General features: G+C 42.1%; 1 protein-coding gene and 1 pseudogene across 1 annotated transcript in view; both read right to left on the reverse strand.

Annotated features, from left to right (window-relative positions):
* The window catches only part of LRR1 (leucine rich repeat protein 1), a 9,028-nt gene extending 6,407 nt beyond the window's left edge, over window positions 1-2,621 (reverse strand). Inside the window, exons 1-2 of the mRNA XM_008567189.1 lie at window positions 2,409-2,621; window positions 455-553 (exon numbers count right to left, since the gene is read on the reverse strand). Coding sequence (XP_008565411.1) covers window positions 455-553; window positions 2,409-2,621 — 312 coding nt within the window. The remainder of the gene's footprint in view (window positions 1-454; window positions 554-2,408) is intronic.
* A 5,374-nt stretch (window positions 2,622-7,995) lies between these two features.
* Window positions 7,996-9,064, reverse strand: LOC103586060 (annotated as a pseudogene).
* Between the last annotated feature and the right edge of the window lie 4,656 nt (window positions 9,065-13,720).

Raw genomic sequence — 13,720 nt, forward strand, 5'->3', positions numbered from 1 at the left:
AAAAAGACAAAAAAAAAAAAAAAAAAGACAAAAAAAAACAATTATAGTAAATGAAATACAAAAAAATATTATTTTAATTGCATTTTATCCTCCTCCTTTTTTTTTTTTTTTTTTTACACCAAACGTAGATTTGTAACCTGTGATTTAGGTGGCAAAATGTAGACCTGTGCCACTTACTTTATAGAATTCCATTTAAGAACACCCTAAGGCTCCAACTTGGGCACAGAAGCAAACTCAGTTTTCCTCCCCATCCTGGGAGCCTAACTAAGGCTGACTGTGCACTTTTACAAGGCACACGAGCATATCTGGGAAGCTGCCTCTTGTGCCATTACCTCTTCAACACACCTGCAAAAGTCTGTCCCTATTCAGCTATATGGGATATCAGGATACTCAGAGCCTTCTTTAATGAAAATACAGCCAAGACATCTAACCATTAATGTCTTTGATACCATACCTTACTTAGACAGATATCCACAGGAGGCTCCTTTAACCGAACAGTAGCTTTCCCCTCATCCACAAATCTGGTGAAGAATTGCTCAATGTTCTCCTTTAGCTGCTTAACACCAATGGGAAAAAAAGACAAAACTAGGTATTGATATTCAATAACACTTACTACAACTAGACTATACCAGTCACTTTGCTGGGCTTTGGTCTGGCTTTTAGTACTTCACTCTGGGTGTTTTACAGTTTTAAACTTTTTGTTAGTTTGTTTTAGTAGTTACACCCCTTACATAGCTAGTGGTAGATATTATTCCTCTATCTGTCCATTACTCTCTCCCTTTTTGAGAACAGAATCCATGTTTTAAGAGAATGCTCCTCTTCTCCCATTACAACTCTGTGGTTGTAGTAACAGTTGCCAATCGTAGTTACTTACCTTCATAACCTGAGTCCATTAGCCTGGGGTGGGCATACCTCCCACAAGATTATATGCAAACTCCATGAGAGCAGGAGTCTTGTCTCCTTTGTTTCCTACTGTATCCCCAGAGTGAGAACAGTGACTGACACATAATAGGTACTCAAAAATTTTTAATGACTGATGTTTCTGCTTTAAACTTCAACAACTATTTATTGAGAAGCCACTATATACCAAGTACTATGATAGAAGCTTGGGACATAGTGGTAAATAAGACTGGCATGGTAAGTACACTTACAGAGTTGACAAGCTGATGAGAGAGACAGTTATTAAACAAGTAATTATAAGCATGAAAAATATTAAGACAAGGGAAATGCAGGCTATGACCTTTTATAGCAAGAAAATCTTACCTAGGTGTATAAAGTGACCTTAAAGGTGAGAATTGAAGGATTAGGGAGATGTTAGGCAAGTGAACACACTGGGGGGAGATGGAAGGGATAGATTCCAGTAAGAGGGAACACTGCAAAGTCATGAAGGCAAGGGACAGCTTGGCAGCTGCGAGGAGCTGAAAGAAGTTCAGTATGGCTGACAGGTCCAGTGAAGAGGCAGGTGAGTATGGAGAAGTAAATGGAGATTAGATGGCAAAAGATTCTGTAATCCACATTAAGAATTTTAGATTTAATCTTAAGAATACTATAATTCACCGAAGGATTTAAATTGGGGAAGATAATCAGATCTGCATTTAAAAAAATTCCCTTTAACTGAAATGTAAAGCATGAACTCTGGAGGAGGAGAGGATGGGATACTGGAAGGACAATAGAAGCAGGCAGATGCCTTAAGACTAGCCAGGAAAGGGATGGTAGTGTACACCACAGCTGGATGGAAGTATACAAATTTGAAAGATATTTAAGAGGTCAAACATTCAAGGAAAAAGGGTATGCAGTAACCAGTAATCTTAATAAAAATATGAAGATGCAACCCAAAACATTACTGCTTTACTGCTACACTAATCCGGCCTATCGATGTTGGATACTATTCACTCATCTCTTAAAGACTCCTGTTAATAACAAACAAAAAACTCCCCCAAATAAAACAAAAAATCCCCAAAAAACACCTAGAGAAAAGACTGTGGGAGAAGCAGGATTTACTGAACGAAAGTGCAGTAATTTTACTGTTCCCCCAAACTGGACAACTGCTTCATCTGCCGTTGTTTCAGGTAGGCTGAAATTTCAGAGGCTTTTAAAAGGGCGAGGTTGCTAACCACTGCTAATACAGCAACACTGTAAATTCAGAGTTGCAGACATGGGGCAAGAAAAAGAGAAAAGGTGCACTCTCGAAACCTTTCCTCCTTCGGGTCCACAGGAAAACACACAGGACCCTGGGGCAGCGTAGCGGTGGGACTTAGGCTCCGGGCACTCAGGAACTCCCCAGGCGGACGGCCGACTCCAGCCTCTGGAACAGTTGAGGCGCGAGGGGCCCAAGGGCGGCCCGCCTCTCGGCTCCGAGGAAGAGCGCGTGGCTCACTCCCCGGGGAGCCCCTGCACGCTCCACATACCTCATAGCGGGTTCCGCGCTTGTCCTTCAGGGTGCAGATGAGCAGGCAAGCGGGGTGCGAACTGCCCGGCTCGCCCCCGGCCCGGGGCCGCGGCTGACTCCTGGGCGTCTGCTGACAGAGGCTCAACACAGCTCGGACACCCTTGCCCCGGTTCCTCAGCCCCAAGGCCGGCAAGTGCCGGCTGATCACTTCCACCTCACAGTGCAGCTTCATCTCGCCGAGCGGCGGCAACCGGGCCACTCGGCTTTGAAACTTCCTCCTTCCCGCCACCCCGCGCCGCCGCCGGGGTCCTCGAGCGCTTAGGCTGCCCGCGGACCCGCCTGCAGGCTTGACCTGCCAGCGTGTCGGGCTTTCCTCGTGCGGTGGCTCTACGAGCCCCGCGGGAGACGGCGTCCCCTCTCCCTTGCGGGGCCGAGTCCTCGTTGAGTCTGCGGAGCGCGGACACCGACTGCCTGAGGACCGGGCTCGGCCCCCCGAAACCGGCGATCGGCGGGGGCGCAACGTCCTCTTCCCGGAGCGCGTGCGGCAGGTGGCGGTAGTTGTTATTGTTTGGAGGCGGATGGATTTCCGCTGTTGACACTTAACGTGTTTCTCGCATTCGTTGGGCCGCTGAGTTTCCGAAGGAAGGCAGGTGTCTGTTATAGGGAAAGGCGCCGGGACTTTGAGTTGTCCCATAAGCCAGCGAGGGCGCGGTATATCCCGGCGAGGACGGACTGGTGTTTTGTTTTTGGTGGCTCCCCTTACTCCGGAGGCAACGCCCGTCACATCAAGGTGGCGCTTTATAAGACCAGATGTGACTTGACAATTTGTGTTAAATTTTTACTTCGCAACAGCTGGTGGGTTGGATGTGGTGACTGGCTTAAGTGCACGTGCCCTTCGGTCTCATTCCATTTACTGAGCCTGGGCGGGCTGGGGCGAGGGAGGTGCCTGGGACGCAAGTTTTGAGGCGCACGCTCTTAGGGTCGTAGTCTAACCAACTTAAAATTTGCGTTCCAGGGGACTCCTTCGCCTTAACCTGGTCCTGACCTCTTATTAAACATTTCGTCAGACTTGTACTTTTGTAATGGCGTTCAGAAATGCCGATTTTTCAGTTCAACTGTGACAAAATAATGATTCTTAAATGACCATCCCTGTTTACAATATGTGAACCTAAAGTGTTATCTGTTGCTTCCTCTTCCTGAAGAAAACGTAATTTGGTCCATGAAAAGTATTAATAAAAATTACTTCCCCTCCCTCTGTTAGTATTCTTGCATGCACATGTGATAGAGCATCAAAACATTATTCAGCATTTAGCAAGAGTTAATCTCATGGCTTGAGAGAACTAAATCTTCACCCTCGAATTTTCAAAGACTATTAGATTTTATTGGAGTTACCGACTTTTGTTCTTTGGATGGGTAATATAGAAGAAAATAGAACACCGGCTTAAAATATTACAATTACATTAAGTATACTATACTCTGAACCTCTAGGTACAGTTGGCAACTAGGAAAATCTTCAAATCTTGTAAAAACCTTTAAAATTTTAATTAGGTAGAGTAGAAATGCACAAAAATAAGTAATACCAAAAAAAGCCTCAATCCTTTATTTGGCATTTCTTGTGTTGCAGAAGCATGGATTCAGTAATGTTACATAATTTAAGCATATGAAAGTTACATGGCAGTTCAACTGTGATTTGAGAATGAAACAATGGTAGGTACTGCCAAAAACTTACCTTCCTAATTGTCAGATTCTCAGAAAAGGCGTGTGGTTCCCAAAATATTTTAAAGAAGATTATTTTACTAAGTAAGATTAGATAAAATAATATTTAACTGAAAGTAAGATAAACATGTATCAGATTTTGAGATCTCGTCCCCTTTTTCTACATCATCCCCTTGGCCCACTCATCTTTAATGGTTGAAGTAATCTGACATCCTGGAGTGTACCCAAAATTTTTGGTCTTAGTAGACTGTATGTGAAGCAAAGGATCCTTTGAACACCTATCCGCAGTTTCCTCTTTACCACCACACAAATAAAATCTGCACTTTGACCTCCTCTATCCTCAATTATCTCAAGCTAGTTTCCATTGTAGACTGACTGAAAGTGGAAATGCATAAGGAGTTTAAAATTGGGCTACAAGTTTTTGACAAAAAGGAATCAAAGAAAGGACATCTAAATTTGTTTTCCTTCTGTAAAATTAGCTCCTCTCCTTCCTTGCCTAAACACTACATTCATTCCTTCCTCTCTGTTTTGTTGATACTAATTAATCCTCTTATGCTTTCAAAATCCACTTTAGTTTCCATTAATGTCGGGCCTCCCTGAGCCAGAGGCCGACAAAACCGAGTGGGAAGAGACCCCGGTCCAGCCGGGGTCCCTTGTGGGGCTGAGCGGGATGATGAGTGTCGCTGGCACGGCCCTTCCCCCCCAGGACCTTCCTCCCTGGGGGCCGAGAAAGAACACCACCGAGCCAGGAGAGTGGTCAAAGCCGGAACTCCGTTTATTTTCAGGGCGGCACAGCTTATATAGGGAAAAAGGGCAGGGCGGGTTTTGATATGAGAGATCAAGCAAAGAGCCAATAAGAAGGGCTTAAAAGGATAGGGTGAGGTGGTGGGGAGGCTTTATATGAAGGTTAAAGCTGTATTTCCTCGCCATAAGTATTTACAAATATAATAACTTTGCAGCTAATATGAAGGTTAAAGCTGTATTTCCTCGCCATAAGTATTTACAAATATAATAACTTTGCAGCTAATATGAAGGTTAAAGCTGTATTTCCTCGCCATAAGTATTTACAAATATAATAACTTTGCAGCTAATATGAAGGTTAAAGCTGTATTTCCTCGCCATAAGTATTTACAAATATAATAACTTTGCAGCTAATATGAAGGTTAAAGCTGTATTTCCTCGCCATAAGTATTTACAAATATAATAACTTTGCAGCTAATATGAAGGTTAAAGCTGTATTTCCTCGCCATAAGTATTTACAAATATAATAACTTTGCAGCTAATATGAAGGTTAAAGCTGTATTTCCTCGCCATAAGTATTTACAAATATAATAACTTTGCAGCTAATATGAAGGTTAAAGCTGTATTTCCTCGCCATAAGTATTTACAAATATAATAACTTTGCAGCTAATATGAAGGTTAAAGCTGTATTTCCTCGCCATAAGTATTTACAAATATAATAACTTTGCAGCTAATATGAAGGTTAAAGCTGTATTTCCTCGCCATAAGTATTTACAAATATAATAACTTTGCAGCTAATATGAAGGTTAAAGCTGTATTTCCTCGCCATAAGTATTTACAAATATAATAACTTTGCAGCTAATATGAAGGTTAAAGCTGTATTTCCTCGCCATAAGTATTTACAAATATAATAACTTTGCAGCTAATATGAAGGTTAAAGCTGTATTTCCTCGCCATAAGTATTTACAAATATAATAACTTTGCAGCTAATATGAAGGTTAAAGCTGTATTTCCTCGCCATAAGTATTTACAAATATAAGGGTGATTCAAAAAGTTTGTGGGAAATAGAATTAAAAGGTAATCCAAATCTTTCTATGAACTTTTTGAAGTACCCACCCTTGTATAAAAACTACTGATCAGCAACACATTAAGAAAGTAGGCTGTGGACTCAAAGAAGTTCCCGGATAAAGATACATGTCTTGCTAATAAATATAGGAAAATATGCTATGCCTCATCAAAAGTCAAATTGAAACAACACTTATTTTTAGGCTATCAGAAGGACAAATATAAAAAAGTTAGCTAGTTCACACTGTTGGGAGATTGTGGGAAAACAGGTACTCTCTATGGGTTTGAGTTTGAATTGTTATTTCTATAACACAAGTTGTTAATATCTATAAAAGCTCATATTCTTTGGCTTGGCAGCTCCATTTCTAGAATTTTATTTTATAGATATACTTTATTATTTATGTCTGTATATCTATATATCTATATACACACATACTTTTATAGACAGACTTTATAAAATCTTATTTTATAGACATACTTTATTATCTATATTTGTATTTTGTCTAAAAATTTAGACTTATATCGATATAGATATAGATATAATTTAAGTATGCAAAGAAATGTTCACTCGAGGATATTTTAATTCACCTCTATTCCCTATTTTTGCTGTTATTTTTCTCCATAGCTTTTATACCCTTCTAACATGCTTTATGATCTATTTATTTGTGGAAACATTGGGTATGGTATACTTCTGTAAATGAAAAAAGATATAATACATATATATAAATATAAATGCCAGCATATGTATATGAAACTATATAGACATATACATATATGTGTATGTACACACATATACATGTACATGCACACATATACATATATGTATGTGCACACGCACACACATACATGTGTATATGCACACGCATACATGTATACATGAGTTTATGCATATCTGTATATGTATGTATGTATGTACATATGTGTGTGTGTATGTATATATAGATAGGTAGATTGAACTTTTTTAAAGATTTCCCCCAGGAACTGATAACTTGTTGGTTTGGGCAGGGAGAAAGGGGAAATAGGAGTCTGGGGTTGGAGAAAGACTTACTTTAACCAACTGGAAAAAATTGGAGAATGGACTGAAGTGTACATTTTATTGTAATAGCCAAACGTGCAAAACATGGATCTTAGATTTTGTTTATGGTAGAATAGGCTTTTTAAAACTTAGAGATAAAATATAATTCTGTTTCTAAAGGTTCTGAAATTGAAGATAACTCAACAGAGATGCATTTTTTTTTTCAAAATTCTTATTTTCTAAGTTTAAATAAAGGTAAAAAAGCATGATTTTCAGTTTTGATTGACAAATTGATTTTTTGGGTAATGAAGAGAGTATATTGCTTTGCTTTTATCTTATCAACATTCTTATCTCAATACTTCCTTCAGAGGAAGGAGCTAGGAGACTGTGAGACCAGCTGAAGATGCTCATCACATAAACCTTTTCTCAAATTATCTTAGAACAAACACATTGTTCTATAAATCTATGGTAATTTTCTTCCTCTTTTTAGTATTTTTTTTTTTGGCTCTGTTGATTGCTAACGCAAATAGAATAAACACATTGAAAACTCTTCAACATAGTATGTATCTGAATTAAACTAAACCACATCAAACCAAATGGCGGGAGAACGGGGAATAAATGCGCACGTGCACACATACACACTGGGCATGTCCTGTGCGTGTGCACACGTACAATGGGGAGATGTTCCATAGAAGTAGATTTATTTCTTAAAATATGGGGAAATAATGTACAAAATCTGCAGGACTTGAGCCACTGTGGGGAAATGACATGCTTTTAGCGAGAGCTGTCTTTCACAACAGAACCATTTTTTCCCCCAACGATGATTTTGAATTATTCCAAAATAAAGCTAGAAGGTTCCAAAACCTTTTAAAAGGAAGTCGTTTCCCTCAATTCCATTAACTATACTACAGGGCAGACTGCTTTTTGCTAGGCCATTTCTTCTACTGTGCAATTCTTGGATCATTCACTTTTTCTCCCCCTAATTTTAAAACTATATGGGTCCACAACAGTCAGGCAGACCAGAAGCCTCTTCATCACCGGGACGCAGCTGGCGCAGAGGACGGCATGCTCACTTCAGCCAGTTCCACTTGTCGCCCACGTTGGCATTGTACCCAGGGCAGTACTTGAGGCCCGGCAGCTCTCTGAATTTATGGAAGATTTGGTCACTCTGGTGAACACTAATTGTGATTTTTGGAAGATAGACTGGGATGCTGTGTAATTCAGCACCTCCAGCTCATTCTGAACCAGTATTCGCAGATGGTGAAAAGTCCGATCTTCCTGCTTGAGCCAAGGCCCTTTGTCATACTTGAGGTATTCAATGTCCTCTACCACCTTTCCTGCATCTTGAGCTTCCCTTGCACTATGCTGTAAAACCTCACATTTTCCACTCGTCTCAGGGAGAAAGGTTTTCTTATAGGCATTCTCAACGTCCTGCAGATAGGCAGAGGTGATCATCATCTTATATGGATTTCCTTTCTTCTGAATGCGACTCTGGATATCTGGAAAGGGGACATCGATGTAGATCACCACGTGGGGAGTCAGGTTCGCAGATGGTGACCTTCTTCACCTCATTGTAGTGTTCCACACACTGCTTCCTGATGAACCCCTGCTTGGACATCGCCTCCAGGAAAACGAAGTAGCCAAAGATGGAACACTCCAACACGACACCCTGTCCTGTGCTTAGCGAGTGTTCCAAGGCGTCTGTGTACCGCAGGAGGCGACTGGTGCACAGCCAGGACTGCAGGCGGTAGCTGTTGCCATCATACCATGCGGGTCATCATAAAATTTCTTCAAAGTACAGTTGCCACTAAACTCTATGTAGAGGAGTTTTCCATCTCCTGTAGCGCTGTCTGCATAATGTATCCCAGCTTCAGGAAAGTGCTTTAAGCCGAGTTTCTCTGCTATTTCTTTTGCAAGCTTGCCTTTTCCAGAACATATATTGCTATCTATAGTTATCACTTTGCTGTACTGTGTCAGTTTTTTGGTTTTTTCACCAGGTATAAAAGTCAAAGGTCCATCCCGCAGCTTGCACTGGACAGTGGTGTGAATTCCTGCCACACACTGGTGCGCGCCAAAAGGCCCTGCGCAGACACCTTTGCTGGGGCGGGTCTCAGGAGCCTCAAGGTCATAGCTATGCGGTCGGCTCTGGTTCAAGGACTGGAAGGGACCGATATGCATGTCTTTAAATGATAAACTTCCGGATTTATGATCACAGATGATTGTAAGAATAATTTGAGGAGCAAGATGGAAGACATCCTGAATAGTGGAGTCTTAACATGCGGAACTTTACAAGTACTTAAATTTAAAAATATGATCTATACTCTTATGTGTATTTTATTTTTTTCAAAAATAAAATATTGAGAGGTTATCTGGGCAAAGAGATGACACTTTTTCTTCTTTGTACTTCATTGTATTTTTTTTAAAGAAAGAAAATAAGCTCGATAAACATTATATTAGGAGGAAATGTGTTCTAAAAAAAGAAGCCAATATAAAAGAGAACTAGAAAACTGTAAGAAGAGTATAGGGTTAAGCTAAATGCTCTTTATAAACACTGGGTTAAAATGGGCTTTTATTCTAGTCTGAAATATGCATGCAAATAAAAGAAAATAGACTTAAAGCTGTGTTCTCAGCTTTCTTATTGAAAACTAAATAGTTCCATTGGTTGGGATAGATGGTATCAGGTTATCTTAAAACTGAAAGGAAGTATGACTTCTGAATTGCAGTTTTGCAACAGCTCTATAAAGGAGAATAACCTTTAGATCAGAATAAAAAATAATTATTTAAAAATCAGGATAGTTTGATATTAGAACGTCTTATTTTCCATGCTACAGAAGACTTCTCTTAATCTTAGTTTTTGGTCCTTGTTGCTCAAAAGAGCTATTAAAAAGGTCATAATACTGCAGTTCAGAAGAAAGGAACAAAGCTAAGTAATCGAGAAAATGCCTCCTTTCAAAATGGATGTAGCGCTGGAAATAGAAGCTATAGAGAAAGGTTTGGGAATTGCATAACAAGGGAGTTTAACAAACTATCTGCAGTGTTAGAGAAGGGATGGGCAGAGAGCTCAAAAAGTATCAGGGAGTCAAGAGAGTTGATAGAAAGAAGGTATAAGCTGGATTGTCCACAAAATCGAATTACCAAAGTAAATGCAAAAGAAGAGAAAGTCTCACAGAATGCAGAGAAAAAGAGAAAAGAAACCAAGATGAGAAAAGAGGAGAAAAAGAGAGACCTAGAGAGCTGGTCTGGGAGATACAATCTACACGTAATGGGAATACCTAAAACAGGGCAAAGCAAATGGAGCTGAAACGGTAATTAAGGAACTAATTGAAGACAATTTTGCAGGGTTGAATAAACTACATCTACAAATGGAAAAAGCCCACAGGGTGCCTTTAAAATTTGATGAAAAGAAAGGAACACTGTTGGGAAAATAGAATAATTTAATCAGGTCCCCTTGCCTTAGGTATAGTTGGGGGTGGCGCAGGGCATTCTTTGTAAATTGTGTGTGGGTGGAGTTAGTGCACATGTGCTGCACAGCAAACTTGGCTGGCCACTGCCTCGGGAGCTCTTGAACTGACAGCTTCCAAGGGCCTGTTTACTGGTTACCTAGCTCATAGACCTGCGTGAGGGGTCTGGTGACCCAGCCTGGCATGTGAAGGGTTTGTGATCCAGTCTGGACAATGGGCTTGAGGGGTCTATGAGCTCCAGACCCAGGCTTAGCTCAACAATTGGCCCAGTCGGCAGGGTTACAGGCAGGTAAAAGAGCATGACAAACACCTAGACATATTCTGGTCACATTTTAAAATTTCAAGGATAAAGAAAAAATTCTACAAGTATTCAGACAGAGAAAGCAAATTACCTATAAGGTGCAAGTCAGGCTGACCTCAGATTTTTCTCTTGCAACACTAAATGCCAGAAGACAATGGAACAATATCTACATAGTTTTAAGGGAAAATAATTTTTTAAAAAATTTGTTTTATTAATTGAATCAAAATCGATTATACATATTTTGGGGGTTGAACATTGAGATATGTTGATCAAATCAATATTACTAGCATATATATTGTTACAAATCGTAATTATTCTTTAAGCCCCTTTTCCAACCTCTCCCCTTCCCCCATAATCTCCCCTTCCCCCCTCTAATTGCCCTAGATTTTGTCTCTCCTTCTTTTTTTTTTTTTTTTTTCCTTTTTGTCTTTTTTCATGTCCGGCAATGGATCACAACCCTCAGTGTCATGCCCGTACCGGACCCGGACCGGCAACGGGATCGCAACCCTCAGTGTTGCGTCCGCACCTCGCTCAGCCAGTGAGCGGGAACCGGTCTGTATGTGGGATCCGAACCCTTGGCGGGAGCGCAGCCGCACTCCCAAGCGGTGCACTGTAGCAATGTGCCACCGGGCCGGCCTCGTCTCTCCTTCTGAAAGAATAATGGTTACTCTGTTAACTTTTTGCCGAGATAATCTGTCCAATGCTGAGAGATGTGATCAGGTCCCCCAATATTATCATAGAGCAGATGCTTCTTCTTTCACTCTGAAATGGGTTTTGTGGAAAGAGACATCCTCTTCTTTTCTTTTTCTCTGCTGGTGACTCTTCTTGTGTGAATGCACTCCAGTGGTTGGCGGACCATCTGTGTGTCTTCTTTTCTTTGTCTCTGCTGGTGACTCTTCTTGTGTGAATGCACTCCAGTGGTTGGTGGACCATCTGTGTGGTGGCTGTGGTGTTTAGCTGCTTTTGCAGCAGCCATGGTTATTGTGGTGGCTGTGGTGGGCCACCCATGTGGAAGTGCTGTTTTTGGCATGCTCCTTGGCACTGGCGGTATTCCTGGTTGTGGGGTATGTTTGGTCCCCTTCTCCCTGCCTCTGGTTCCTGGGCAGGCCCCAAGGCACTGGTGCCATGTGCCTGGTTGGGGGAGAGGGGTCCATTCCCCTTCTCCTTGCCTCAGGTCCCCAGGCAGGCCCCTAGGTGCTGGCATGGTATACCTGGTTGTGGGAGGGTGGTCCGGTCCCCTTCTCCATGCCCTGGATCCCCAGGTGGGTTCTGAGGTGTTGGCATGTTGTGCCTGGTTGTGGGAGGGAGATCCGGTCCCCTTCTCCATGCCCTGGGTCCCCGGGTGGGCCCCGAGGCACTGGTGCAGTGTGCCTGGTGGTGGGAGAGAGGACCTTTCCCCTTTTCCTTGCTCTGGGTCCCTGGGTGGGCTCCGAGGTGCTGGCATGTTGTGCCTGGTTGTGGGAGAGAGGTCTGGTCCCCTTCTCCATGCCCTGGGTTCCTGGGTGGGCTCCAAGGTGCTGGCATGTTGTGCCTGGTTGTGGGACGGTGGTCTGGTCCCCGACTCCATACCCCGGATCCCTGGGTGAGCCCCAAGGTGCTGGCTCAGTGTGCCTGGTTGTGGGAGAGAGGTCCAGTCCCCTTCTCCTTGCCTCGGGTCCCCGGGCAGGCCCCAAGGTGCTGGCGTGGTGCACCTGGTTGTGGGAGGAGGGTCCAGTCCCTTTCTCCATGCCTCAGGTCTCTGGGCAGGCCCTGAGGCACTGGTGCAGTGTGCCTGGTTGTGGGAGAGAGGTCTGGTCCCTTTCTCCATACCCCAGGTCCCTGGGTGGGCTCTGAGGTGCTGGCATGTTGTGCCTGGTTGTGGGAGGGTGGTCTGGTACCTGACCCCGAGTCCCTGGGTGGGCCCCAAGGCACTGGCTCAGTAAGGGAAAATAATTTTGAACCAAGAATTATATACCCTGCCAAATTTTCAATTCAATACAAAAACAACTGGAAGATATTCTCAAATATGCAGAGGTTAAGAAATTATGTCAACCAAGAACCTTCCCTGGGCTGGCCTGCAGCTCACTCAGGAGAGTGTGGTGCTGGTGACAAGGCCATGGGTTCAGATCCCATATAGGGATGGCCGGTTAGCTCACCTGGGAGAGTATGGTGCTGACAACACCAAGTCAAGTGTTAAGATCCCCTTACCTGTCATCTTTAAAAAAAAAAAAACTTCCCTGAAGTTTGCTGAATGATTTACTGTAGGAAATAGAGAACATGAACTAAAGTAACTCAAGAGTAGGAGGGCAATTTTATGAAACAATTAATCTTAGCCTGGAGTTGCAAACTAGCCATGAGACAAATACTATGCAGATCCCGAAAAACTAAAGAAGGCATAAATAAAGCTATGCTGATTCCACTCCAAAGCTCATCAAAATCCAGCAGGACCCTAATATAACATCAAGGAAGGGAACAGAAAACAGACAGAGCCTTGGTGAGACCTCACACCTAGCTCCTTGCTTGGACTCCCCACAGCTCACATCCCCCTCCCTCCTGCTTTTCACTTCCTACATTCCATTTCCAGTAAATATGAATCTTTGAGATGGTTTTAGTCTGGCCATTCTCCTTCAGGTTTATTGGAGAGACTCCTCAGGTCACTGTATTTCTGAATAAAAGCTGACTTCCTATTCCACCAAAAAAAAAAAAAAAAAAAAAAATCAAAATTAAGACATTTTAAGATTGTCAAAGCACAACTTTTTAAAAAATTGTAAGTGAATTCACTTCTTTAGGCACAGAGGATTATAAATTGGAGAAAAAATATTTATGGAATTGATCTCAGAACCATTGTAATCTTTTAAAAAATGATGGAGTTGAGGGTTTGGGTTCCTGTACTGGCCAGCTGTCAAAAAAAAAAAAAAAAAAAAAAAAGACGGAAGGGCATGAGGAGGCTATAGGTGGGCAAATGTTAGATTATCTTTTGAGAGGTGTATGGATTTTGGAAACCACACATCAATGTCTAATATAAATTCCAGAAAAGTTTTAGAAGCTTCATG

The sequence above is a fragment of the Galeopterus variegatus genome, unplaced genomic scaffold (genome assembly GCF_000696425.1).
Source record: "Galeopterus variegatus unplaced genomic scaffold, G_variegatus-3.0.2 Scaffold302, whole genome shotgun sequence".
Classification (NCBI taxonomy): Eukaryota; Metazoa; Chordata; class Mammalia; order Dermoptera; family Cynocephalidae; genus Galeopterus; species Galeopterus variegatus.